Source organism: Coregonus lavaretus (genome assembly GCF_964263955.1).
Source record: "Coregonus lavaretus genome assembly, chromosome: 7".
In the NCBI taxonomy this organism is placed as follows: Eukaryota; Metazoa; Chordata; class Actinopteri; order Salmoniformes; family Salmonidae; genus Coregonus; species Coregonus lavaretus.
This window is the reverse complement of record NC_139994.1, coordinates 58,243,905-58,271,537: the sequence shown is the minus strand read 5'-3', so window position 1 is coordinate 58,271,537 and position 27,633 is coordinate 58,243,905. Positions and strand designations below refer to the sequence as shown.

Here is a 27,633-nt window from a genome sequence, read left to right as displayed (position 1 = left end):
TATTCATGTTCTGTATTGTCTTGTTTCATGTTTTGTGTGGACCTCAGGAACAGTAGGTGCTGCTTTAGCAGTAGCTAATGGGAATCCTAATAAAATACTAAAATACTAATTACATGGTGCTTAAAAAAACGTCCATATTCTTATTCCCGAAGATAACGATCATTAGAATGAATGAGAGGGGCCCCATGCTTAGTGCATGCACTCGGGCTTGTTGGCTAGAAAATATTAATCTCTGTTAATTAATGCAGTTGAGATAAATGTATGTAATTTTATTCTGGTTCTGAGATCATTTGGACAAGAGGTTCCATTCCAAGTCTCTCGATATTCCCGTGATTTTGGCCCCCTCCCCTGTTCTAGAATCTGAGGCTTGAGGGTGACCACGCCTGCGCACTGAGCACCATACTGCCGAGGTTCGTTTCATGGGTATTTGAAAAGGGTGAGTGAGGGAGTGAGCGAAAGGTGGAGAGTGCTAGGCTTTAAGGTTCACACTCTTTTTAGGCTGGCGGCTGACCTAAGCGTGCGCCCCCTAACGAGAACGATTTCGACGGTGCGGAGGATAGTGGAAGCGACTGGAATGAGAGAATAATAAAGTGAGAGCTGATTTAGGAGAAAAGAAACGACAGGCAGAGGCACGGAGGCGGTAGACACCAGCCAGACAACCGTTAGCTACGGACAGAGAGAGAGACAATAAGGAATAAATAAAAAGGGGGACGGTTTGACATTTCTGTAAAGCGCACAGAGTAACCAAATTGTGGAAAGCTTAGTACACCGGGTAAGTTAGCCTACTTATCATAACATGAAAATAACGGGCGTGATCTTGCGTGAGAATAACATTGCATATGCACATGGCTGCTCATAGCTGTCACGTTATTTTCATACTACATAGCTGGTCACTTGTGAGCGTTGTGTGATGATAGCCTAGTAATAAAACAACATTGTATTGTTGGATAACTCTCCAGCTAATCGTTTGTTTCCAGTTTGATAGCCTGTAAGCAATAGGCTGTTAAATTGACCCTCGCTCACTAATAAAGTTTTCGTTACCTATCAGCCCACTACATTTATTTCATCCATATCACCGGTGGTACGATTTTATGCGTAAAAATTGACCCAAATAACTTGGACCGAAACTCAACCTGCCACTATGCTGCCGTAGCCTTCTTATACGCATTAGCTTAGTCATTTTACTCTAGTAGCCTACATTCCAATTAGCAACGTGCAACATCGCCTATTCAATGTATCAAGATCAAGATATATCCTTATGTACTTAATGTAACAATGTAACACACTGAAATGGCCACGCACTAATGCCATAATGTTGCACTTGGCTCTCGAAGGGAGCGGCGCCCCCAGTTATAGTGGGCCTCAGCCGCTGAGCAGTGCGCATGCATGCAGCGACACCGTCACTGACAGCCCGTTAACGTTTTGTGCGCACTAGGCCGCACTCGGCTCCAACACTGCGGAGCAAGACGCGTGCTATAAAAAGGTGGCTAATATGTTAAATTAACATATCCTTATTATTAATAAGTGTGTTTACGTGAGTCTATTAATCTCAAAGTGGCCTTGTGTGTGTCAAGCGCCATAGATAAGACGCTACCATAATACTCAGTGTCGTTTACCAGTAGGCTATGGCTGCAGACCGAATTAAATCATAGTAGTTTACCTGGAATATGGCAATATGGGGCCGGCCATACTTTTGTAGAGCTTTCTCTTGAATGGAGATTACTTTCCACCTTTATCTTTGCCATTATTCTAATAGCAAGTTGACCTTTGTAATATTCTTGACATTATAACCGAAAAGCCAGACGCACGCGTGCACTGCTCTTGGCTAAACATGGGGCCTTTCCTTGAATCGCGTCCACTCTGCCACATAATCACTTACACACACTCAGCAAATAATAGACTTGTTTGTTTCCATATTTCATTATTTGAAAATCTTCCTATTTTTGTGTCAATGGCACAAAATGAACATAAAGAAGGCCTATAAATGATTGAGTAAACCGTTCTATCCTTTTGCTCATGGTGAGTAGGCTATGGCTGACTGGTCCAGGTGCCATCTCGCTGTTACTTTATTTAGCTCAGTCGGCTCGTTTTCTCTCTCCTTATGGAAGTGAACCAGCTCTTCATTCATTTTCTATTCAATGAATAATGTTGCATTTCTTAAAGTTAATAAGTAAAATATGCAATTACTCCACTGAAGTGTGGTCATTTGGACAAATTTCAAATGATTATTGAAAATGAACAGAGGGGGACAGGATAGGCCTACTGCAGACTTCATTATACTACATACAGTGTAATGTCATACCAAGTGCAGTAGGTCATACTTTTTGTATTGCTTACTAATGTGTTTATTGTTAATAATAGGAGATTAGCAGGAGTACACTCCCTTTGTATACATTTATTATTTAGCAATGTCTTTTAAACATCTATTGTAGACTTATCAACAAATAGCTCATTTCCAAATCATAAGCCTTAACCAATATGTATTAGAATGGAGTTAGAGGCAAGTAGACCACTTGGAGTTATTGGTCTGCCCTGAACTCTCCTCCCCATCCCACAGGACTCCTCCCCCTACCGCAGGACTCCTCTGCCCTGAACCCCCCTCCCCCTCCCCAACCCCTGAACTCCCCCTCCCCAGGACTCCTCCCCCTACCCCAGGACTATTTGAGTGGTGTCCTTACCAGTGATGGTCATTACCAGCAGTGTCATTAACCAGTTCTTAGTCCTCGTTAACCTCTCTCCATATCCCCATTTCCCTCTCCTTGCTGTGACGTCGTGGGCTCGGCAGCAGGTATGGCAGACGCAGACGTCGACTTCCAGACAGGCGATGCCGGAGCATCCGCCACCTTCCCCCAGCAGTGCTCGGCCCTGCGCAAGAATGGCTTCGTGGTGCTGAAGGGACGACCCTGCAAGATCGTGGAGATGTCCACCTCCAAGACCGGAAAACATGGCCACGCTAAGGTCAGTGGTGCCTGACTGTAACCATTTTTATAGCTCTGGCTAGTGAGTGATAATAAGGATGTTGTGTTCCATGCAGACATAATTACATTGATCAGAGTAATGAGGAAGAGTGGCTGTGGCTGTTACCTTAAATTTAATTCGGTAAGACATTAATCCAGTCAAAAGACGAAGAATACTTTCTCACATTTGCAGCGTTATCCTGAACTTCACACTATATATCTTGTCTATGTGGTGTGTGTCTATGTGCTGTGTGTCTGCCAGCTTCATAAACAGTTTGTGTTTTGTTTTCTTTATGGGCAGGTCCACATGGTTGGTATTGACATCTTCAACGGCAAGAAGTATGAGGATATCTGTCCCTCCACCCACAACATGGACGTACCCAACATCAAGAGACTGGACTACCAGGTGAAGGGACAAAGTAGTGAGGAGGACAGAAAGGACGGAGGGAGAGAGGGAGAAGTAGAGAGAAAGAGATGTTGCCAGTTTGAGTGAGATGGCCATTTAGCCAGAACTCACTCTCTAACTGAATGGCCACGTCACTGGTAATAGATGTCCCTTGAGTATTCTGATTCCCTATTTCTAATTCCCTGACTCACGCCCCTGCCTCAAATCAAATCCAATTTAATTTGTCACATGTGCCGAACCTGCCCTTGTTGACGCACACTGGAAGATCTGAGGGGTTCTGAGGGCATTGATTAGGTGTCAACAGTATCGTGAAGCCTCCCTCTAGCCTATTAACAGACTAAGTGGAGACATCAGCATTTTTCCTGTACCAATCCAGTGGGAAAGTGAGGGAAAGTCAATGAGGGTAGAGGAACGCATAGTAGAATTTGTGCTGATGTAGGTGAAGGTCATTATTTAGTAAAACACTGGGATGGAATGACTTTGACCTACACCAGCACACGTTCCAAACTCTTTCATGGTCCTTAGAGCTGGATAGGGAACCTTGAGTAGGTAGCTGTTCTCATTTTCATCCTCTTGGGCTGGGAGACTCTGGCACTGTGGGTGGGGGTGACAGTCAGTTGATTGGAGTGCCACAGGAGCTCTAATTGGTAGACTGGCAGTGCATTGGCAATCACAAAAGGGGCAGAAACTAAAAGAAAGACCCTATTTCACATGTTGTCTCTATCTTTTCTGTCATCATAACACAACCTTATTGTCATTTCTTCCCATCCTTTCCCTCCCTCCTCACTTCCCCCTGCAGTTGATTGGGATCACGGATGGTTACCTGTCTCTGCTCCAGGACAGTGGTGAGGTGAGAGAGGACCTGAAGATGCCAGAGGGAGACATGGGCAAAGAGATCGAAACCAAGTATGACGCTGGAGAGGAGATTCTGGTCAGTGGTGTTCCCTTTTCCTCCCTTCTTCTGCTTCTTCTTCTTCTTCTTCTTCTTCTTCTATGATTCTCCCTGGAGAGGAAATCACCTACAGTATGTCCCTATTTAGCGTTATGGTTTTGTAAGACACAGTGTTGCATAGCTCTAATCAGGTGTGTAGATAGACATATCTGATTCATGTTTTCCTCTCCTCTTCTGATCCATGTATTGTGTGTGTTTGGTGGAAATTCCTTACTTATAGGTCGTTATCAATAAAATGTCACAATAGCGTTCGATTTGGCTGCTGGGAGGCAAGGAGACCTCCAGCTCTGCTTAAACCATTGACAACTATGTGCCGTTTTCAAGGGATTGTTAAATAAATGTTATAACTATTTGGTTTTAATATCATCACCTCTTGTCAGAACTACACATTTCCGATTATTCCACATTTAGCTCTATCACCAGAGTTATACAGCAATCAGTAAAGGTCAATTCATCATGTATTTTCAGATACGTGAGGGTAACCAGAGCCATTTGGCATGTAGCTAGCTAGATAGCTAAAGCAAACAACATGTGTCATTTAGCTTGCTTCATCAGAGATTAGCCTTTTGGAAAGAGCTTTTCATCGTCCTGGTAAAGTTGTCAGTCAGACTACTGTCATCACCACTATAGATGGCAAGCAAATCAAACAATATTTGGATAGCCATCTAGTTTATCCCCTGAAAGTTAGCTTGTTAACTAGCCATATTGTCGTGATCTGTTATTAGCTAGCTAGCCAATTTTACGTGGTCCATCAGTCAATGTAGTCTATCATGTCTATCATTAGGTCAGTAACGTTACATCGGCAAATTCACCCTTCTGCTGCTTGACAGGATGGGATATTAACCTAAACCACTCAGGTATAGATCACTTTTATTCAAATATCTAATTAATGGTGGCCAATATTGACAGATATCATGAGGCTACCGTCATGTATCTGAAATTACATGATCAATTGATGTTTACTGATCATGAAAAGCATGCAGTTATGCCTACTTGCTGTAGGTTTATAATTATGATGATAGAGCTAAATGTGAGCAATTGTTTTGCATGGAATAATCTGAAATGTGAAGTTCTGACTATGCTCTTCAAGAGGTGATGCCATTACAACCAAATAGTTCACATTTATTTAATAATCCCTTGAAAACGGCACTCAGTTGTCAATGGTTTTAGCAGAGCTGCGGGTCTCCATGCCCCCCAGAAGGAAAATCAAACGCTCTGTACCTTATTGGGATGTTTCATTGATAACAACCTATTATAGCTGCTATTGTCACATTGAACCCGTATACTTCTGGGAATTGATTGTCCCTGTCACCAACTGTTCAAACTATCAGAGAACACACTGGCTTAGCATAGCATGCAAATACCCTCACTTCACAGTTAACAATGAAGATTGGCAGCACTAGAGATACATGGAATTCATCAGTAAGACTGTACCAAGCTCCCAGCAGCTCTCTGCATTCCCAAGTCAACCGGCTGTAAAAGTTGAAGTGTTATGGTTTGGGGGTAACAGTTACCTAAAGTCTCAGGGAAGGGGATGATGTCACAGCCTAAGATGGCCACACCTAGTTTACTTCCACTACTCCTGCAAAGTTATTTTTCTTATAATAAAAAACACATACTTTTTGTTTGTTTCCCAGATCACTGTTCTGTCTGCAATGAATGAGGAGGCTGCAGTTGCCATCAAGGCCATGGCTAAATAAGACACTACAGGTAAACACAGAAGCTTTCAGTATCCCAACCGAACTACCTGTCACCGCTCACCTCAGTCATACACACACTGCCTGTGACAAAAGTGGCTGGAAATGTGCGGTGTGTGTGTGTGTGTCATGCCATACCATTTATTTGTATGTTTATTTATCAGCCAAGGTTAGGTACACGCTTTGCTTTGCCTAACGACATGCTGAAACATTTTGGCTGGTACACAGGCTACTTATTTATTTAGTTTACTAGAATGTGTAGTCTTCATGGTGACTGCAGTATACAGTACCAGTCAAAAGTTTGGACACACCTACTCATTCAAGGGTTTTTCTTTATTTTTTACTATTTTCGACATTGTAGAATAATAGTGAAGACATCATTACTATGAAATAACACACATGGAATCATGTAGTAACCAAAAAAGTGTTAAACAAATCAATATATTTTGTATTTTATATTCTTCAAAGTAGCCACCCTTTGCCTTGATGACAGCTTTGCGCACTCTTGGCATTCTCTCAACCAGCTTCACCTGGAATGCTTTTCCAACAGTCTTGAAGGAGTTCCCACATATGCTGAGCACTTGTTGGCTGCTTTTCCTTCACTCTGGGGTCCAACTCATCCCAAACCATCTCAATTTGGATGAGGTTGGGTGATTGTGGAGGCCAGGTCATCTGATGCAGCACTCCATCACTCTCCTTCTTGGTCAAATAGCCCTTACACAGCCTGGAGGTGTGTTGGGTCATTGTCCTGTTGAAAAACAAATGATAGTCCCACTAAGCGCAAACCAGATGGGATAGCGTATCGCTGCAGAATGCTGTGGTAGCCATGCTGGTTAAGTGTGCCTTGAAGTAAATCATAGACAGTGTCACCAGCAAAGCACCCTCACACCATCACACCTCCTCCTCCATGCTTTACGGTGGGAAATACACATGCAGAGATCATCCGTTCACCCACAGAATATTAGGACGTCATCCAAATACACGAAGACGCTGTAGTCGAGGAGGTCCCGGAGCACGTCATTGACCAACGCCTGGAACACCGCAGGTGCATTGGCTGGACCGAACGGCATGACTTGATACTCGTAATGCCCACTGGGTGTGTTAAAAGCCGTCTTCCACTCGTCCCCCTCCCGAATCCTCACCAGGTTGTAGGCATTGCGTAAGTCCAGCTTGGTGAAGACTTGGGCTCCCTGCAATGACTCGAATGCCGTCGTCATCAGGGGGAGTGGATAGCGGTTCTTAACTGGAGATTCCGCCGGCTGCCGGGGCTGGTCGGGTGTCCACCCGGCTCTGCATGCCGATTGTCAGCTGGCGGAGATTCTCAATGATCTGCTGCAGGCTGCGGTCGTGTTGGTTCAGCATAGCTCCCTGTGTTGCCAATGCGCTCCGATACTGTGCTGCCTCCGCTGGGTCCCTATTGGCTCAGTTTTCTGTACGGGTTGGTGTGAGGTGTGACCAAGGTGCGGTGCAGGATATACAGTAGGCAGTAGGTAGAGATGGTGAAACAAGGATATTTACTGGTGGTCCCGAAGCCAAAATACAAAACAACGGACTTATCACGATAAAAGAAAGGCAGTGGGTCGCTCCGGAACTGCGACCCCCTCCTGTAACAGGAACTCCAGGTGAAGCTGGTTGAGAGAATACCAAGAGTGTGCAAAGCTGTCATCAAGGCAAAGGGTAGCTATTTGAAGAATCTCAAATCTCAAATATATATATATAACACTTTTGGTTACTACATGATTCCATATGTGTTATTTCATAGTTTTGATGTCTTCACTATTATTCTACAATGTAGAAAATAGTACAAATAAAGAAAAATGAGTAGGTGTTGAATGAGTAGGTGTTCTAAAACTTTTGACAAGTAGTGTGTATATATATATATATATATTATAAATAATTGTTTTATATAGATTCCCATGCTTGGTGTATTTGTGTGAGTGTAATGGTGTATTTCAGTGGTATTCAAACTTTTTCAGAGGGGACACCATTTTTTTTGCCAGAATTTCTGGGGACCCAATTTTTTCCCAAGAATTTCTTGCAACCCCACCCCAAAGCTAATGACACTGCCTTAAAATCTGTCAAGTCGTATTACATCAACAAATAACCTTCAATTCATTGCATTGTCATCGCTTATCAAAATGAAAAGAAACCAATAAATACATTTAGTCAATAAAATAGTATTTTTCTAATTATCTTTCTCAAAAGGTTTGTATATTGTCACATACAATAGTCTGTATTCTTAAAGGGATACTTGGGGATTTTGGCAATGAGGCCCTTTATCTACTTTCCCAGAGTCAGATGAACCTGTGGATACCAGTTTTATGTCTATGCGTGCAATTGCGTTAGCACAATGACTGGAAGTATATGGGTATCTGCTAGCATGCTAGCAGAGACCTATAGACTCAGATACCTATAGACCTCCAGTCATTGTGCTAATGTTAGTTAGCACTGGCTTGCTAAACTACCTCTAACTTCCTTCATAATGAACACAGACATAAAAATGGTATCCACAAGTTCACCTGACTCTGGGGAAGTAGATAAAGGGCCTCATTGCCAAAATCCTGAAGTATCCCTTTAATTTGAACAATTAAGAGTACCTACCCCACTGCAGTTCTGCCGCCACCCTGACTTTGAATACCACTGGATATGAAATGTGCACTATGTGAGGTCAAGGTTGTTGGCTACTGTATTTTGATGACGTGTGAAAGGATCTTTGTGTTTGTCGAGTGTTTGGAGTGTGTACTGTACCTCAAAGAACTTGAGAACTGTTTTGTATTGATGCACACTAAATTAAACTGTCCGCTTGTTTTCTTTCTTCCTCGTCACTTCATCTTCTCTTTCCTCTTTTTATTTTTCTATTTTTCTACCTATCCTACCCCTGTCCTTTCCTTGTCCTCCCCACTCTCTTTCAGGGGTTAACAAGATGCACTGGATCTGGAAAAAGGAGGGAACAAAGCCATGGCAATGCTATTCTCCCTCATTCTCTTTCTCTTTCCTAAACTCTCTCCACTTTCTCACCCTTCTCTGGGTCAAATTGGAAACTAATTTCAATAAATAATTAGAAATTGCAAACAGTCAAAACATTCTCTCCACACACACACACACAGCATACAGTACACCAGTACAGACGAAAACGGAGAGAGAAGAAAGGTAGAATGGAGAAAGAAGTGCTCTCTCACAAACAAATTGCTGCCTGTAAGGACGTAGGTAGCTACTGCACCTACAGCCAGGAGAGGGGTGGTGGAAAATGTCTCAAATGTCTGTTTTGTCAATTCTCTCCTGATTCATCAAGGGCTTCTTCAACTCTAGATTTATGATGAGTGATGCTGTTCTGTTTAGGAGCTCATTCAGCGGGAGCGCTGTGCTCGTAATGTTACAATAGAAATATAGCATACAGAACTGGCACCATTTTCAATTATGTAACAATGGAGATTTGTCAGGTATATACATTACATTTCTATCTGATTTTCAGAGCGATCCGCCCTTCTGAATGAGCCCCATATGTCCTATTGAATATTGTGTGTAACATATATCACCTAAACCAGTCTATTTAAGCAATAAGGTACGAGGGGGTGTGGTACATGGCCAATATACCACGGCTAATGGCTGTTCTTAGGCACAGCTCTTAGCCGTGGTATATTGGCCATATACCACAAACCCCTGAGGTGCCTTATTGCTATTATAAACTGGTTACCAATGTAATTAGAGCAGTAAAAATACATGTTTTGTCATACCCGTGGTATACAGTCTGATATACCACGGCTGTCAGCCAATCAGCATTCAGGGCTCGAACCACCCAGTTTATAATAACGTACATCACCTAAACCTGTCTGTTAAAAGATGTCAAGATTTACATGCCAGGATCAGATCTTTCGGAGTAGGAGTTGAACAAGCGTCACATACAGTAGCATTTGGGAGAAAGGAAACTCGCATGCCTATTCCAGTGTTTCATTTCAGTCTTTCACAAGTATCTGATCGAGACCACGTACAGGACCTTTGTGGTTCCTAAGTTCTTTCTTTGCTCAATCAGCCCCTTATCTTCCATTTCCCTCGACACCTAGGCAAAGACCCTTAGACAGAGGCTGCCAACAGAGCAGGTAGCTAGCTAGTAGACACACTGGGTCACCTATAGGGAGAGGCACCAAGTATTCAACCCATTATTACTTTGTACAAATTCATGAAAGTAATGGCATTTGTTTTTTTGCTTTATTGTATTCACAAAGAAGTCCAAACTGTGCAGAATGTCTCCCACCCCCAAACAAAATTAAAGACGACACAAATTGTTAGAAATTGCGTGTGATTTTTATTTATTTATTTCGAGGACATAGTTTCCGAGGTAATACATCCAAACACACAATCAAAAAGGAGAAAGTATAACCCTATACAGTTTCACATAAGAAAATAGTTTCCTAGAACATTTAGGCCACTACAACTTAAGTAATAAAGCAGTAATAAAAGGAACTATACAATAAATATTACTACAAAGTCAAGCCTGTAGGTTTGGGCTTTACAATCAACCATCATAATCCAAGTTTACTGTCCCATAATTCCAGTCTTCTCGAATCTTGAGTGAGCCAATTAAAATCTCAACGATAAGAACGCCCGGGGAAGTTAGTTAAGGCAGGTAACCGTGGTTACTTGCTGTGGTGATAGAACCTCTGTGAACTCTGGGCGTGGGGGAGGAAGGTGTGGCGGGGAGCCGCTTGGGGAGAGCTCTGGAAAGGTGCCTGGTGGACGAAACAACGTCAATTAAATGTTACTAAGCAATAGTTAAGAACTTTAAGGCAAACCATGCATATTTCAAATGGAATTTTGCAGTTGATACATAAAATGTATGCGTTCACTATTAAGATTAATTCATACTCAAGATTTACACTGGTTTCACTCTGGCTTTAGCTAGGAGCGCTTGGACAAATTGTACAAGAAAACAAAAATACAATCATTTTTCAATCTATGCTTCAATAATGAGCAAAGCAATAATACATTTTTTCAAAATAACCGCTTTCAGATGCACTCATATTTCTGATGGGGTGGTGGGTCAACAGTGGGCAGCAACAGTGAGAGGTGGGGAGGGGTTGAGGGGTACCTTTGGAGTGGGGATCTGGACAGCCAAGGAGGGGGTGGGCAGCAGGCCAGCAACGGATGCATGGAGGGCTTGGGGGTGCATGGGTCTCAGAGCACCCTGGAACAACACAACAGGAGTTTAGGGCAACACAAGGAAAGGACAAGAGGTGAGTATAAAGGACACCTCAGATTTGAATTTGTGCAATATGCACTTTTATTAAAACAGATTCACAACTAGGTTTAGTGGTTGAATAGAGAACTCAACCTTATAATGTGCACATGTCTTGAAAGTGCATCATCCTCCCCATCTGTCTGACCAGTGGTCTTACCCCGTCAGTGAAGCCAGACTGTTGGTTTGCATGTTCCAACTGCTTCTGAAGGGGTATTCCAGCACCAGGGATGAATCCTTGCTGGGAGGTGAAGTGACTGTGAACAGCGTAGCCTGGCTGCTGATGAGGGAGGTACTGCATGGCCTGGAACGCAGACGCACCTGGACAGGAGACAGTCAGCAAGGGTCAGACTCTGTGGGGAAACTGGATTACTGTCAGGATGCTCTCATGATTAGCAATGTTAATTACTACATAGTGCACATTGTAGACAGTAAATGTAATGATAAGGACCTGGCATTCATATTCAGCTCGCACACACGCTACCTCTGATCTGGGAGCTGCTGGCGAAGCTGACGGGTACAGAGGGGCCGGGGACGTAGGTGGAGGTTTGCTGTGTCTGGACCACGCCGTAGCTCTCGTGGACCGACTGACTGCCACCGAACTGGCCGTGCTCCGCAGGGCCCGCACTGAACCCAGGCTGGCTCTGGTAGTGGCGGCCCTGTGGAGCGAGGAGAGTGAAACGGTCACTCTATAAGCAGTCAAACAGAGCATGGGTTATGTGTCTGTTGTTGGCATCATTGACATTTACTATGTTTCAGTGGGTGGTGTCTGTAACTACAGAGTTAAGGATTTGATTCCAGCTTGAGCCGACTGCTGATGCCTGGAACTCACTTTATTGACACTATTGATGCGTAGATAGAATTGAAAAATGTGCTTTATAGAAAGATGGCCATTACAATAGAGACATCTAGTGGTTAGATGAGACATTACACATGCAGAGGGCTAACCAGTTGCCACTCACCGGGATGACAGGTGTTGGAAACAACTGCTTACTGCGCTCCGACATGAGAGCCCCGGGCCTGTTGTGACTGACTGGACTGCCTGATAGAGGGAAGAGACAACAAAAAAGTGATGAGGGAGTATGGTGGAGTGACAGGTGGGATCTCAGAAGTCATTTGTGGATAGACTAATTATGGGCCAGTGCCACGTATATTGATTTCATGTGTTCAAAGTAAACAGCTTGTGATAAAGGCATCTGGTAAATGACCACGTTATTTTGATGTTCAATTAATGTAATTGCTTAGGAGAACCCACTCATGAACACGTGTATACCTTACCTTGGATGTTGAGCAGATGCTGTCCTGTGTGCATGGTTAGACTGGACTGGTAGCTGGCTGACGTCAGTGTTGTGATGTCACTGCAGGAGAGGTAAAAACAGGTGAGATATCTGACAGGAGAATTCTAACAATCAGCAAATCCTTATATAATATATACAGTGGGGGAAAAAAGTATTTAGTCAGCCACCAATTGTGCAAGTTCTCCCACTTAAAAAGATGAGAGAGGCCTGTAATTTTCATCATAGGTATACGTCAACTATGACAGACAAATTGAGAGAAGAAAAATCCAGAAAATCACATTGAAGGATTTTTAATGAATTTATTTGCAAATTATGGTGGAAAATAAGTATTTGGTCACCTATAAACAAGCAAGATTTCTGGCTCTCACAGACCTGTAACTTCTTCTTTAAGAGGCTCCTCTGTCCTCCACTCGTTACCTGTATTAATGGCACCTGTTTGAACTTGTTATCAGTATAAAAGACACCCGTCCACAACCTCAAACAGTCACACTCCAAACTCCACTATGGCCAAGACCAAAGAGCTGTCAAAGGACACCAGAAACAAAATTGTAGACCTGCACCAGGCTGGGAAGACTGAATCTGCAATAGGTAAGCAGCTTGGTTTGAAGAAATCAACTGTGGGAGCAATTATTAGGAAATGGAAGACATACAAGACCACTGATAATCTCCCTCGATCTGGGGCTCCACGCAAGATCTCACCCCGTGGGGTCAAAATGATCACAAGAACGGTGAGCAAAAATCCCAGAACCACACGGGGGGACCTAGTGAATGACCTGCAGAGAGCTGGGACCAAAGTAACAAAGCCTACCATCAGTAACACACTACGCCGCCAGGGACTCAAATCCTGCAGTGCCAGACGTGTCCCCCTGCTTAAGCCAGTACATGTCCAGGCCCGTCTGAAGTTTGCTAGAGTGCATTTGGATGATCCAGAAGAGGATTGGGAGAATGTCATATGGTCAGATGAAACCAAAATATAACTTTTTGGTAAAACCTCAACTCGTCGTGTTTGGAGGACAAAGAATGCTGAGTTGCATCCAAAGAACACCATACCTACTATGAAGCATGGGGTGGAAACATCATGCTTTGGGGCTGTTTTTCTGCAAAGGGACCAGGACGACTGATCCGTGTAAAGGAAAGAATGAAAACCTCCTTCCATCAGCAAGGGCATTGAAGATGAAACGTGGCTGGGTCTTTCAGCATGACAATGATCCCAAACACACCGCCCGGGCAACGAAGGAGTGGCTTCGTAAGAAGCATTTCAAGGTCCTGGAGTGGCCTAGCCAGTCTCCAGATCTCAAACCCATAGAAAATCTTTGGAGGGAGTTGAAAGTCCGTGTTGCCCAGCGACAGCCCCAAAACATCACTGCTCTAGAGGAGATCTGCATGGAGGAATGGGCCAAAATACCAGCAACAGTGTGTGAAAACCTTGTGAAGACTTACAGAAAACGTTTGACCTGTGTCATTGCCAACAAAGGGTATATAACAAAGTATTGAGAAACTTTTGTTATTGACCAAATACTTATTTTCCACCATAATTTGCAAATAAATTCATTAAAAATCCTACAATGTGATTTTCTGGATTTATTTTCCTCATTTTGTCTGTCATAGTTGACGTGTACCTATGATGAAAATTACAGGCCTCATCTTTTTAAGTGGGAGAACTTGCACAATTGGTGGCTGACTAAATACTTTCCCCCCCCACTGTGTGTGTATATATATATATATATATATATATATATGGCCTTATTACAATTTCATTCCTACTCCAAACTGGGAGGGTTTATTGACCTTGACTTCTTTTATCAACCTACACTAACGTTAAGGAAGCTTGACTGGTGAAAATAAATTTCTAGACACATTCAGGCATCCAAACAGCTTTCATCTAGCATGCGTTACCATATACATAAATATGAAGGAGAGGAGACATGGAGAGGAAGCCACTTGAGATGCACCTAAGGAGTCAGAGGCTCCTTTCCTCTCACCTCTGCTCCTTCCTGCGCCTCTTCTCCTCCTCGTGCAGGACCTTCTTCAGCTGGAGGAAGAGCTGATGCTTCTCCTCCTGCAGTCCCTGCAGCTTCTCCCCCATCTTCATCACCTGTGAGGAGGAAGAGGGAATGTAAGAGAGGGTTAAGGTGAGAAAGCCCATCCTGAGGTTAGTTATCTCCATCTGTTTGTAATGACTTTCTCTGACCTGTTCTTTAGTCTCCTCCAATGACATCCTCTCCTCTATCTCTTTTGTTCTCTTTCTCTCTTCTTCCTCTTTCATCTTCTGCTCCATCATCTTGTCCACCTCTTCCTCCTCTAATATTTGGAAGAAAAGAGATCAACTTGACGATTCCAACACCAATTCCAACAGCATAATTGTGGTACCAAATCTGTATTTTTATTTATGGTTGGGGAGGAATGCAGTAGTCAAGCCAAGCCTTGTGATATCTCACCTTGTCTTTTGCGATCTCTTTCTCTCATTATGTGTTTGTGGAGGGCTCTGGCCATGGCGTTCGACAGCTTGGGTCTGTCCTGCAGAGCAGGCATGCTGACAGGAAGTGGAGGGGCCAGCTGAATGCAGCAGAATCAATTGAGAAAATATGGGAAGTAAATATAGTTACAGGCAGCAACAGCAAACGGTGACAATAATTGGCAGCTAGGAACGGACACTTGTTTTTTTCTAATATTTACTTTGTTGATAATATAAATAATAAATTGCATGCATTCACCCCCACCTAGCTAACGTTGCATTGCATCTGATCTGGCTATGCTAGCATCTAGCTAACGTTACATTTTTAGCTCGATGAACGGCCAGCAGGCGCGAAGTTGTAAACAGAGAACTTACTTTCGTTGCTTTGCGAGTTTTTCAAGATGAAAACTTTCGTCTCCGCTTGGTGTTTGTTTTACGTGTTTTTTGGTGTGGATTATAAAGCGGAAAATCAGTGTTTCTGTGTAAAACAGTGACTTTCGTTCTGTATTATGAATTTCAAAAAAAAAAAAAACTAATTTATGAACCCGAACTGGTACACTTCCGGTGTGAAAGGACGCTTCCTGTTTTGACGTCAGTGGAGCCCTGAGAGTTGTGGTTTCTATTCAGCACTTCCTAGCACGTCCCAGATGACCTTTTTTAGATTGACAGAAGTTGGTATCCTTCAGCGGTGGAAAAAGTACCCAATTGTCATACTTGAGTACCCTGACACCCAAAAGTACTCGTTACATTTTGACAGGAAAATGGTCCAATTCACGCACTTATCAAGAAAACATCCTTGGTCATCCCTACTGCCTCTGATCTGGCGGACTCACTAAACACAAATGCTTCGTTTGTAAATTAATGTCAGAGTGTTGAAGTGTGCCCCTAGCTATCCGTAAATTTAAAAAACAAGAACATTGTGTCGTCTGGTTTGCATAATATAAGGAATTTGAAATGATTAATACTTTTGATACTTAAGTATATTTTAGCAATTCCATTTACTTTTGATACTTAAGTATATTTAAAACCAAATACTTTGACTTTTACTTAAGTAGTATTTTAATGGTGACTTTCACTTTTACTTGAGTCATTTTCTATTAAGGTATCTTTACTTTTACTCAAGTATGACATTTGAGTACTTTTTCCACCACTGTGCTAAGCATTAAATATGTAACGAGCACTTTTGGGTGTCAGGGAAAATGTATGGAGTAAAAAGTACATAATTTTCCTTAGGAATGTAGTGAAGTAAAAGTAGTCAAAAATATAAATACTAAAGCAAAGTACAGATACCCAAAAATAACTACTGAAGTACTTTACCCTACTGGTGTCCTTGTTTGCAGAAAACACAGGAACTAGATAGCAAATTTGGGAACTTTTATTTAGTTATTTTATCTTCATCAAAACCTGTACTCTTCATCAGGTCTTTCATACCTCCCAGTCCCTCCCACTGCACAGAAAAAACCTCACACTGCCTTGAGTATAAGATGGGGCGGTATGCACGTGGGACAACTCTATGACTAATGTATTGAAATGTAAAGACTGAAAATAAATGGTGCTTGTATGTTCCATATGCAGACACAAACATTACACACCCGACGGTCATGTAGTAGGCCTATAGTATAGGTTAGGGTTCCCCAACTGGCGGCCCGTGGGTGATTTTATTTGGGCCCCCAGCAAATTAGCTCAAAGTGATTTTAATTTTGGAAATCTGTTCCAAAGTATTCCGACGCATAACAGAGATATATGTGATTGTATACAAATGTATGCAAGGATTGAAATTACATTTAGTCAAATATATCTGTTTGGGTCAATTTGCAGTCAACAAATTATTTATAATTATGTTCTGGCCCCCTGACCATCCACTCAAGAAGGAAAAAAATCCCACGGCTGAATCTAGATCCCTGGTATAGGTTATTTAGACTTATGATGAATAACCCTTTCAAGTTATTTATTTGAATAATGCATATATGGGTTGTTCATAGTACCATTTCCTTTCATAATGCATCATCTCCTTTCCCTCAAGGGGCTCTCCAGCCACAGTTCATTCCTCACAGTCAAGTTCTTCCACACTGATCTAGCCAAACCATTTCTGTATGGACCTCGCTTTGTGCACGGGGGCATTGTCATGCTGAAACAGGAAAAGGCCTTCCCCAAACTGTTGCCACAAAGTTGGAAGCACAGAATCGTCTAGAATGTCATTGTATGCTGTAGCATTAAGATTTCCCTTCACTGGAAATAAGGGGCCTAGCCCAAACCACGAAAAACAGCCCCAGACCATTATTCCTTTACAGTTGGCACTATGCATTGGGGCAGGTAGCTTTCTCCTGGCATCCGCCAAACTCAGATTTGTTCGTCGGACTGCCAGATGGTGAAGCGTATGGTGATCTTAGGCTTGCGTGCGGCTGCTGGGCCACGGAAACCCAATTCCACGAAAATCCTGACGAACAGTTCTTGTGCTGATGTCGCTTCCAGAGGCAGTTTGGAACTCGGTAATGAGTGTTGCAACCGAGAACAGATTATTTTTACGTGCTACAGCACTTGGCGGTCCCATTCTGTGAGCTTGTGTGGCCTACCACTTCGCAGCTGAGCCGTTGTTGCTCCTAGACGTTTCCACTTCACAATAACAGTATTTACAGTTGACCGGGGCAGCTCTAGCAGGGCAGAAATTGTACAAACGTACTTGTTGGAAAGGTGGCATCCTATGACAGTGCCACGTTGAAAGTCACTGAGCTCTTCAGTACGGGCCATTCTACTGCCAATGTTTGTCTATGGAGATTGCATGGCTGTGTGCTCGATTTTATACATCTGTCAGCAACGGGTGTGGCTGAAAAAGCCGATTCCACTTATTTGAAGGGGCGTCCACATACTTTTGTATATATAAATGTAGGTCGAAAATATGCAGGTTAGGACAAAGTAATAATTCTATGCGGCAGCGTTAGAAAATAAACAAATTCATTGGCCCAGCGGCGTTGCTTACACCCAGCGCCGCAGCTAACTAGCATAGCTGGTCCCATTGTTACAAAGAGTTATGGGGTATTAGAATTCCGTTGTCTTAAACTTTTTCATCTTCAACCTAGACTGACACCAAACGAAACCCATCTGACAGTGAGGGTGAGGAAACTACCTCAGCACTCCTCAATCTTGGGCCAATAGCAAGATTAATGCTAATTTCTGTATTTTGTCCTCCCTACACTATGTGATGATGGGATTTGATGTCTCCACAGTGAGTGTAGTCGGTGTAGCGATCGAAAGGATTCAATTTTCAAAGCTCAGGTGTGAACAGGGGAATAGCCTGAATAAAGAGAGATGTGTTTTCTCCACTGTTTCTTTCAAGACTACGGTTGCGGAAACTGTTTCCATATGTTCACATACAGTAAATATATGCAGGAAAAGTCAGGCAAAAAAAAAAACAGACAGTAAAGAAAAGACAGGAAACAAAGTTGGCTTTTTATCACATTTTATCATGTATGATCATAAGTGGAGAGTGCCAGTAACACCGCTATATACCGAGTTCAAACTTTTTTTTAAAGTAGAACAAAACTTTTAAAAAGTAAAATTGCACTGAGCTTTACAATACTTTAAAGAAATGAAGCATCAAAATTACAATAAGTACAATAATAACAACATAATCATAATAGTAATCAAATCCAAATAATATTATATTTTTTACCACTGAAAGCGGAGACAGAGGGAAGATGACTGTTCAGTCGGAATTCTATTCTACTCGTCAGACGTCAAATACACTACGTCGTCAGAATATCTTACCAGCGCTACTACATTAGTAAAACATGACATTTTATCATTGCCAAATGGATCAGAATTTAACCTATCACGCTAGATCCAAAGGTTACATGTTTTATTTTCCACGTAGCTTTATAATTACTGTTAATATGGTCTAATTCTAACACTAATTTCAAAATGGCATCTCTCCTCTATCCGTTTCAGCATGATCAAAGCACTACGAAAACTGGCCACGGGACCATTCAACCGAAATCCCCATCTCGGAGACCCGGAGGCAAATAAAATTCAGACTGTGCGAAGAGTATTAAAGAGGTAAAAATGGAGGGATGAGGGAAGGAGGGGGAGTGAAAGTGCATCTGACGTCTTCGCTCGGGGAACTAGGCTGATGAGCTGGATATAACATTTCAATGGAGATAGGGGGAGGTTTGGGGGAGGGGTTCAGACTTCCGTTTGGCTGTCTCCATAGACACTCTCATCACTGTAGGCAATGTAGAGGAAAAAGTCCTCTTCATGATGCTCCTGAAAGAGAGCAATATAGAGGTGTTGGTATGAGATGACAAAACAGAGGGAGGGGGAGGCTTCCCTGAATGGCATCCCCAATCCTCATAGGAACAAGCAGCAGAAAAGTGTGTGAGAGGGGAGCGGGTGAGAGGGGAGGAGTCATACCTGGTATAGCAGGCCCATGGTGGCTGAGGTGGGTGGAATGACGTTGTTTACAAAGAAGAATAGGGCGTCCTCAGCCCGCAGGTGGATTCGTTTTCGGATGAGGAAGTAGAACTGGCCCACTGTAGTAGAGGGAAAGGAATTGAACTATTAAAGTTCTGAAGAGAGTGGTATGGGTTTGTGATACATGGGTGGCACATAACCATAATAACTGGTTACCTACCTGTGAGGTCGGAGGGCACAAGGTATTTCTTCTTGTCCAGATCTCCTATCCTTGCTTTGGGGGCTTTTTCCACAATTACCTACAATTACAAGGGAAAAAAGCATTTAGTAAAGGCCTAAATATTGTGTGGCTATGTGTCCAACAATGTAAAAAAACTGGTATAATAACTTGGTCACATACGATTGCGCAATTCAAGCTTGTTCGCTTCACATTTCGAGGAAAATAATCAATATTTTAAACCCACTGATCCCTCATTGTGCGAGGTGATTTTCAGAAACCATTATGGCGCATTGACGTGGGATTATTAAATGCTTCTCCATTTTGAGTCTACTGCTCTGACAAGCCAGAGATCTGTATATAATGACGAGATATGCATGTCGCCGCACTAACAATGGGAGTTGTTGTCTCAAAGGCTGGAAGGCAGGCGACAAGCTTAGGTCCAAAATAAGCCAATAGGTAAGCATTGGAAAGATTTTGGGCAGAGTGAAACCTTTCGCGTCACTTCTTCCTCTGGTCAAGCTCGATAAACAAAACAACTTGGTAAAAAAGGTCAGTTATGCCATCTTAACCTGTGGTTGAGTCACGCACAGTGCGGATGTCTATTTTGCTGATGTCTAGCAGACAAGTTGGTTTTCCACACAGCCCTAGTAGCAAGTACCTACAAGACAGAATTCTTTAGTTGGGGGGGCTGAAATCCAACCAAGGGCTCTATTCAATCTGTTTTGCTGAAGCATCACAGATTGCGCAATAGAAATGTAAAGTTAATTTCAGATCGCGTCATCATATGCAGTGTTTACCGTGAATGCAGTCTCCGCTAACGCAGGAACATTGCCTTTAATTTCAATCACTCTGTAACACTGAACTTCCATGTTACGGATTGAATAGAGACCCAAATCTCCCAGAAAAAGAACACTTCACTGTGCTCCATCCAAGGCCAGTATTCAGTGCATAAAACCTACACTAAGTCTATTTACAGATTGTTTACACCAGGACTTTCCAACCCTGTTCCTGGAGAGCTTGTAACTAACCTGAATCAGTTTATCAACCAGTTAATTATTAGAATCAGGTGCGCTAGATTAGGGATAGAGTGAAAACGCACAGGACGGTCAGTCTCCAGGCGCAGGGTTGGAGAGCCCTGGGTTGTCTCGGTCTTTCATTTGGATAGGACCTGGAGGACATTTTGACCTGGCTAGGATTATCTGCACAAAGGTTCTTACTTAAAGATGCACTATGCCGAAATCACTCCACCATTTCCTGGTTGCTAAAATTCTAATAGCTCGCCTAATTTCAGTTTGTGACAAAACAAACAGGTATAGTGTAGAGAATCATTGTACCATCTACACCGCTGGGAACTATATTTTCCATAACCAAAAATAATTGTATTTTTCAGCTGTTTGGTGCTGTTGTACAAAACCAAAAGTAAAAGACGCAAAAACTAAACTTAAAACGGGAAGCATAGAAAGTGGCCATAGAACAGATCTGCTTCTTAAGACTTGCTTTCAATGCAAATTACAGATCTATAACTCACATTTCTATGTGAATTTGGTATGTTGCCCAAAAGGTGACATATTGCAGCTTTAAGCAAACCTTGAAAATGAAGGAAGGAATCTATTGTCATTTCTGCCCAAGACATTCTTACAAAGGGGGGCTTTAAAACAAAAGGGACACTGTGTAGACTGTAAACAATTCACCTTTAGAGGGGCTAAATGTGAAATAAACAAGTGAACCGCTTACTGACACCCGCTCTAGGCTATTTAGGGTAGCTAACGTTACACTTCTTTAAAAACACACACACTTTAACAACTATCTATTAACCTGTCAAAGTATTGCATTGGAAGTAAATTACTATTTGTAAACAGTCATGCGGTTTTGCTTTTTGAAAACATTGTCCCAAGCTTGGTAGCTAGTGATTGTTTTATAAGGCCCTGTGCAGTGAAAAACGTGATTTTCCTGTTTTATATACACTACCGTTCAAAAGTTTGGGGTCACTTAGAAATGTCCTTGTTTTCGAAAGAAAAGCAAATGTTTTGTCCATTAAAATAACATCAAATTGATCAGAAATACAGTGTAGACATTATTAATGTTGTAAATGGCTATTGTAGCTGGAAACGGCTGATTTTTTTATGGAATATCTACATAGGCGTAGAGGCCCATCATCAGCAACCATCAGTCCTGTGTTCCAATGGCATGTTGTGTTTGCTAATCCAAGTTTATCATTTTAAAAGGCTAATTGATCATTAGAAAACCCTTTTACAATTATGTTAGCACAGCTGAAACTGTTGTGCTGATTGAAGAAGCAATAAAACTGGCCTTCTTGAGACTAGTTGAGTATCTGGAGCATCAGCAATTGTGGGTTCGATTACAGGCTCAAAATGGCCAGAAACAAATAACTTTCTTCTGAAACTCGTCAGCCTATTCTTGTTCTGAGAAATGAAGGCTATTCCATGCGAGAAATTGCCAAGAAACTGAAGATCTCGTACAACGCTGTGTACTACTCCCTTCACAGAAGAGAAAAAACTGGCTCTAACCAGAATAGAAAGTGGAGTGGGAGGCCCCGTGCACAACTGAGCAAGAGGACAAATACATTAGAGTGTCTAATTTGAGAAACAGACGCCTCACAGGTCCTCAACTGGCAGCTTCATTAAATAGTACCCGCAAAACACCAGTCTCAACATCAACAGTGAAGAGGTGACTCCGGGATGCTGACCTTCAGGGCAGAGTTGCAAAGAAAAAGCTATTTCTCAGACTGGCCAATAAAAAGAAAAGATTAAGATGGGCAAAAGAACACAGACACTGGACAGAGGAAGATTGGAAAAGTGTTATGGACAGATGAATCGAAGTTCGAGGTGTTCGGATCACAAAGAAGAACATTTGTGAGACACAGACCAAATGAAAAAATGCTGGAGGAGTGCTTTATGCCATCTGTCAAGCATGGTGGAGGCAATGTGATGGTCTGGGGGTGCTTTGGTGGTGGTAAAGTGGGAGATTTGTACAGGGTAAAAGGGATCATGAAGAAGGAAGGCTATCACTCCATTTTGCAACGCCATACCCTGTGGACGGTGCTTGATTAGAGCCAATTTCCTCCTACAACAGGACAATGACCCAAAGCACAGCTCCAAACTATGCAATAACTATTTAGGGAAGAAGCAGTCAGCTGGTATTCTGTCTATAATGGAGTGGCCAGCACAGTCACCAGATCGCAACCCTATTGAGCTGTTGTGGGAGCAGCTTGACCGTATGGTACGTAAGAAATGCCCATCAAGCCAATCCAAGTTGTGGGAGGTGCTGCAGGAAGCATGGGGTGAAATCTCTTCAGATTACTGGAATGCCAAAGGTCTGCAAGGCTGTAATTGCTGCAAATGGAGGATTCTTTGACGAAAGCAAAGTTTGAAGGACACAATTAGTTTATATTAAAAATTATTATTTCTAACCTTGTCAATGACTACATTTCCTATGCATTATGCTATATTTCCTATTCAAACTCATTTCATGTATGTTTTCATGGAAAACAAGGACATTTCTAAGTGACCCCAAACTTTTGAATGATAGTGTATATTTCCGCACTATGAGGTTGGAATAATACTGTGAAAATAATGATGTCCTTTTAGTGCAAGAGCTGTTTGAAAAGACCACCTGAAATTTCAGCCTGTTTTGGTGGGATGGAGTTTTGGCCTGCCTGGTGACATCACCAGGCGGTAAATTAGTTAATAGACCGATAAGAAAAAGTTCCAAACCCCTCTACCAATAACAGCAAGAAGGGTGAAATTGCAGACCACAATTCAGGGCAGTCCTGCATGTGGGCATTCCTGCATCTGCAGAAACCCCTCTTTACACTTCTATTGGTACATTTTTAAGATAGGACTCCGGTTTTGTCACCAAAGCCCCATATACTACCCACCATTGTGACCTGTACGCTCTCGTTGGCTGGCCCTCACTACATATGTCGCCAAACCCACTGGCTCCAGGTCATCTATAAATCACTGCTAGGCAAATCCCTGTCTTATCTTAGCTCATTGGTCCACCCCCGTAGTATGCTCTCCAGCAGGTATATCTCACTGGTCATCCCCAAAACCAACACCTCCTTTGGCCGCCATTCCTTCCAGTTCTCTGCTGCCAATGACTGGAACGAACTGCAAAAATCTCTGAAGCTGGAGACACTTATATCCCTCACTAACTTTAAGCATCAGTTGTCAGAGCAGCTTACCGATCACTGCACCTGTACACAGCCCAACTACCTCATCCCCATATTGTTATTTATTTAGCTCATTTGCACCCAAGTATCTCTATTTGCACATCAACTTCTGCACATCTATCACTCCAGTGTTAATACTAAATTATAATTATTTTGCACTATGGCCTATTTATTGCCTTACCTCCATAACATACTACATTTGCACACACTGTATATAGATTTTCTATTGTGTTATTGACTGTACGTTTTTGTTTATCCCATATGTAACTCTGTGTTGTTTTTAATCGCACTGCTTTGCTTTATCTTGGCCAAGTCGCAGTTGTAAATGAGAACTTGTTCACAACTGGCATACCTGGTTAAATAAAGGTGAAATAAAATTTAATAAATAAAAAAACATAGGCAGGAGCGCTCCAGTACAGTAGGTGGCGGTAACACGCCATCCACCGATAAACCCCACCAGGGCCTAAAATTTACTTTTTGGTCCACCAGCCACTGTGGCAGGTAGATAAAAAAACAAAACAAAAATTCCTACCAGCCACTGATTTTTTACCAGGCAAATGTTGTTGTTGCCATAATTACATCAAAAAACACAAAAACAGATGAGCATGCTTTGTAATGTTTCTAAAACATGTGGTATTTTGCACACAAAAAAATTGGGGTGACCAGAATCTTTTACTCAAAATATCAGAGACAAAATGTTCAGCTGCCTTGTTAAATGCAGGAGGTTCCGTGGTAATGGGGCCACTCGAGCCCTGTCACGCATGTATGACCTGACTAGGGCGTATCTTCGCTATCAGTTGAAGCAGCAGACTCAAACTAACGTTGAAAAACAGAGCTTGTGAACAAAACAATGTATATAGCCAAGAACCACAAGGACAAAGTCTATCAGCACTTCACTCATCGCGCACAGCTCCCCTGCCAGGCAGTATTGCTTTATATTTGCGACTGTAATGCTCACACTGTTGAGCCCTACAAATTGACCACCTGCCAACATGGCTGGTGAAATAGACATTCTTACCCGCCAATGCCTACATCTACCCGCATTTGGCGGGTATTAATTTTATGCCCTGAACCACACAGAAGAGGCTGGGGCGACAACGCTGGTAGCTAGCACACCGGTAGACAGTGTACTTCGCCCCTGCCTGTCAGGCACTGTTTTCCCGCAGTTCTATTACCGACAGTGAGGGCAGGTGTTGGCAGACAAGGCCACTGGGTGCTAGCTAGGTAGGACTCCAGTACATAGCAGGTGGGATAGGTACCTAGCTAATGACAGTTAGGACACCGGTAGACAGTGTCCTTTGCCCCTGCCGGTCTGGCACTGTTTTCCCGCAGTTCTGTTAACGACGGCAGGTGTTCGGCAAGCGGGAGCGAAGGACACTGTGTGCTAGCTAGCTAAGAACTCCGCTCCTGTACACAGCAGAGGGGTATTCTACGAAGCAGGTTTGAGGAGTTAGCGAGGTAACTTTGGTCAACTCAAGAGTTCAACTCGGGATAACCAGTCATACGAAAGTGGCTCACCTTTTAGCCAGGTAAATTTCTATGGCAACGAATCCCTCAGAACTAACCTGCGTCGGGCAGGCTAACTCACTGCTAACTCCATTTACCCTGAATGAAATGACTGAGCCGTGAGTTGAGGACCAACGAAATCAAATTCCCTTCCTCTCGCAAAGAATGCACCATCCCCTTCATTTTAGTAAGAACACTGATTAAATATTTTAATAATCAAGTTTTTTTGTGTAAAATTGTTTTAATGTTACAACACAGAATGCATTTTAAACTAAACGTAATGTAACACCTGTATGACTTAATTACAATATATATATATATAAATAAGAGGGGAAAAAGATGCTTGTGCATTGATAAGCACACCAAAGATGGCATTAGTAATAAAATAAAGACTGCACTTCTAAAAGCCTATTTCACTTCTAAAAGCCTGCTGAATTTGCAAGATATCAAAATGAAATAAATGTTTTCGACATAAATGAAAATGTGCCACTGACTTGCCCATGAATTGATGTTTCAGCATTGTCTCAAATGAATAAATATAGTTCAGTGTTCGGCTAGCCACGTGTGACATGCACCCACAGTTACAAGCATACTAGAGTTAGCAGCAGGTTTACGAGCAATATCCACCGTCGTCGTACAGATGACGCCTGAGATTGAATGTGAAGCTAACTGAAGATGCAGAAATGCCCACATGCAGGAACGCCCCGATTTACAGGCCGCAATCTCACTATTATTGTTGATAAAAGGTACGTTTTCCCCGCCCAGACAGTCCTAGCAAAATTGTTATTTGCTAAGTTATTTTTGACCATTATAATTTAAAACAATCACAGTAGTTACTTAATTCTTAACCAGAAATTATTTGATAGATAAAATTAAAAAAACGCCTGCATTGGACCTTTAAACAAACATAACTACAATTAAATTGTTATAGTTAGCTATGTGTAACGAAATAATGTCTGTCTCAATCTCAATATAAATAACATCTGTTGACAGTTTGCCATACATAGCTATACCTCGTAAAACAAATTCCCATTCAGTGTATAATTTAATTATGACTTAAGTCTACCAACCAAACTGCGTCAAGTAGGGTGGCTTGCTATGTAAGGCCCATTTTAGAAGCCATTTCATTTGTTTGTTGTTGCCCAATTACCGTTAGTTAACAAACGTTAGCTAGTTCTTTGGCATCGTTGTGAAAATGCACCTAACCAAACAACATGACATGGCCTGGGAATATTATTTAACGTTAGTTATGTAGTAATTGGGCTCACTAACATCAACACTTTTTCTACAAAGTAACCCATATTGAGAAGCAAATCCAGTCAGGGTAACGTTACTGTAGCTAGTAGGCAGCTACTTACGGGCACCCTGTCCGGATACTTCTTCCTTATTTTCTCGCCCTCAGACCGTCTCTTCTCAAATGGGTGCTCCTCTTTGTATTGAAACTTCATTGTCAAACGAATGACAGGCTGTCGGTAGGTATATCTGAGATATCCGACCGGGATTCCTCAAGTAACAATTCGTCGACAACAAACGCTAGTTAGCCTACTGTTTTGCTCGGGTTCTTTCCTAGTGCGACTGCGGCGGAGGGATACCATAATAACATGATGCGAAAGAGAGGTCTGTACGCCGCACAGCTCAAATGGATTGTGGAAGCATGAACGCTGACCGCAAAGAACCACACTGTTGTTTGGGGTTGGGTTGATATTGTTTAGTAATATTCAGCAATTAATTGAAATGTAAGGATTCTTTAACACATTAGCAGTAGTTTTGTTTTTATAGTTATTGTTGGCCAAAATATTTGAACTACTTTATTTTGTCCAACCGGTTGTGATGAGGCAGTTGCCCTTGTCATATGACCCATCCACTGCAGTTTCCGTGGCGATCAGTCATTGGCAGAAAGCGAATTGAAGACTGCTAAATTAACGGCTGAACTCAATTATTAATTGTACATTTACATTTTAGTCATTTAGCAGACGCTCTTATCCAGAGCGACTTACAGTTAGTGCATACATTTTTTCTTTTTTCATACTGGCCCCCCGTGGGAATCGAACCCACAACCCTGACGTTGCAAGCGCCATGCTCGACCAACTGAGCTACACGGGCCCCGTGACATAGAGCAGAGCTGGAAAGAGTTGTGGGGCTGTAATAAATCCTCGCAATGTTCCCATAGTGTCTATTCACACTTCAGCTTCAAGGTGGGTGTCAGGTATCAGTTTGCGTGGGCAGTTACAAGAGTGTAAAAGTGATCATTTGCTTCAGTCATGTCAGCTCATGTGGCTGCTGCTGCTATGAAATGACAATAGTCACAAT

General features: G+C 42.4%; 3 protein-coding genes across 8 annotated transcripts; 1 reads left to right on the top strand and 2 right to left on the bottom strand.

Annotated features, from left to right (window-relative positions):
• The first annotated feature begins 407 nt into the window (after positions 1-407).
• On the top strand, positions 408-10,299 carry LOC311132068 (eukaryotic translation initiation factor 5A-1). Of its 5 annotated transcripts, none has more exons than XM_084165237.1 (6): positions 408-772; positions 2,786-2,958; positions 3,259-3,363; positions 4,163-4,294; positions 5,953-6,025; positions 8,925-10,299. In XM_084165237.1, the coding sequence occupies exons 2-5, from the start codon at positions 2,791-2,793 to the stop codon at positions 6,013-6,015; spliced, it is 468 nt and encodes a 155-aa protein (XP_084021363.1). In that variant the 5' UTR covers positions 408-772; positions 2,786-2,790; the 3' UTR covers positions 6,016-6,025; positions 8,925-10,299. The 5 variants fall into 5 exon arrangements, with proteins under 5 accessions (XP_084021363.1, XP_084021364.1, XP_084021366.1 ...); XM_084165238.1 differs by having other exon boundaries at positions 439-772; positions 2,789-2,958; XM_084165240.1 differs by having other exon boundaries at positions 503-590.
• On the bottom strand, positions 10,298-15,566 carry LOC311132067 (G protein pathway suppressor 2-like). 2 transcript variants are annotated; one of them, XM_084165235.1, is made up of 10 exons: positions 15,374-15,566; positions 14,982-15,099; positions 14,735-14,844; positions 14,526-14,638; positions 12,524-12,603; positions 12,208-12,287; positions 11,730-11,934; positions 11,406-11,566; positions 11,099-11,194; positions 10,298-10,739 (listed from the first exon to the last, which is right to left on the bottom strand). In XM_084165235.1, exons 2-10 carry the CDS (start codon positions 15,073-15,075, stop codon positions 10,647-10,649), a joined length of 1,032 nt encoding a protein of 343 aa, XP_084021361.1. In that variant the 5' UTR covers positions 15,076-15,099; positions 15,374-15,566; the 3' UTR covers positions 10,298-10,646. The 2 variants fall into 2 exon arrangements, with proteins under 2 accessions (XP_084021361.1, XP_084021362.1); XM_084165236.1 differs by having other exon boundaries at positions 11,730-11,904.
• A 2,872-nt stretch (positions 15,567-18,438) lies between these two features.
• Positions 18,439-27,152, bottom strand: LOC311132998 (gamma-aminobutyric acid receptor-associated protein-like). The gene is made up of 4 exons (XM_084166415.1): positions 26,682-27,152; positions 19,626-19,704; positions 19,406-19,524; positions 18,439-19,258 (listed from the first exon to the last, which is right to left on the bottom strand). The coding sequence occupies exons 1-4, from the start codon at positions 26,769-26,771 to the stop codon at positions 19,178-19,180; spliced, it is 369 nt and encodes a 122-aa protein (XP_084022541.1). The 5' UTR covers positions 26,772-27,152; the 3' UTR covers positions 18,439-19,177.
• Between the last annotated feature and the right edge of the window lie 481 nt (positions 27,153-27,633).

Bases quoted from the DNA above. Each gene is read 5' to 3' on its own strand.
- LOC311132068 (XM_084165237.1), top strand. From the start codon at position 2,791: ATGGCAGACGCAGACGTCGACTTCCAGACAGGCGATGCCGGAGCATCC. The intron at 2,959-3,258 runs GTCAGTGGTGCC...CTTTATGGGCAG, and splicing joins GAAAACATGGCCACGCTAAG to GTCCACATGGTTGGTATTGA. The intron at 4,295-5,952 runs GTCAGTGGTGTT...TTTGTTTCCCAG, and splicing joins ACGCTGGAGAGGAGATTCTG to ATCACTGTTCTGTCTGCAAT.
- LOC311132067 (XM_084165235.1), bottom strand. From the start codon at position 15,075: ATGCCTGCTCTGCAGGACAGACCCAAGCTGTCGAACGCCATGGCCAGA. The intron at 12,604-14,525 runs GTGAGAGGAAAG...CCTCTCCTGCAG, and splicing joins AGGCGCAGGAAGGAGCAGAG to TGACATCACAACACTGACGT. The intron at 10,740-11,098 runs GTACCCCTCAAC...TTCGTCCACCAG, and splicing joins TCCAGATCCCCACTCCAAAG to GCACCTTTCCAGAGCTCTCC.
- LOC311132998 (XM_084166415.1), bottom strand. From the start codon at position 26,771: ATGAAGTTTCAATACAAAGAGGAGCACCCATTTGAGAAGAGACGGTCT. The intron at 19,705-26,681 runs GTAAGTAGCTGC...TTGTAATTGTAG, and splicing joins AGTATCCGGACAGGGTGCCC to GTAATTGTGGAAAAAGCCCC. The intron at 19,525-19,625 runs GTAGGTAACCAG...CCTCTACTACAG, and splicing joins TGTGCCCTCCGACCTCACAG to TGGGCCAGTTCTACTTCCTC.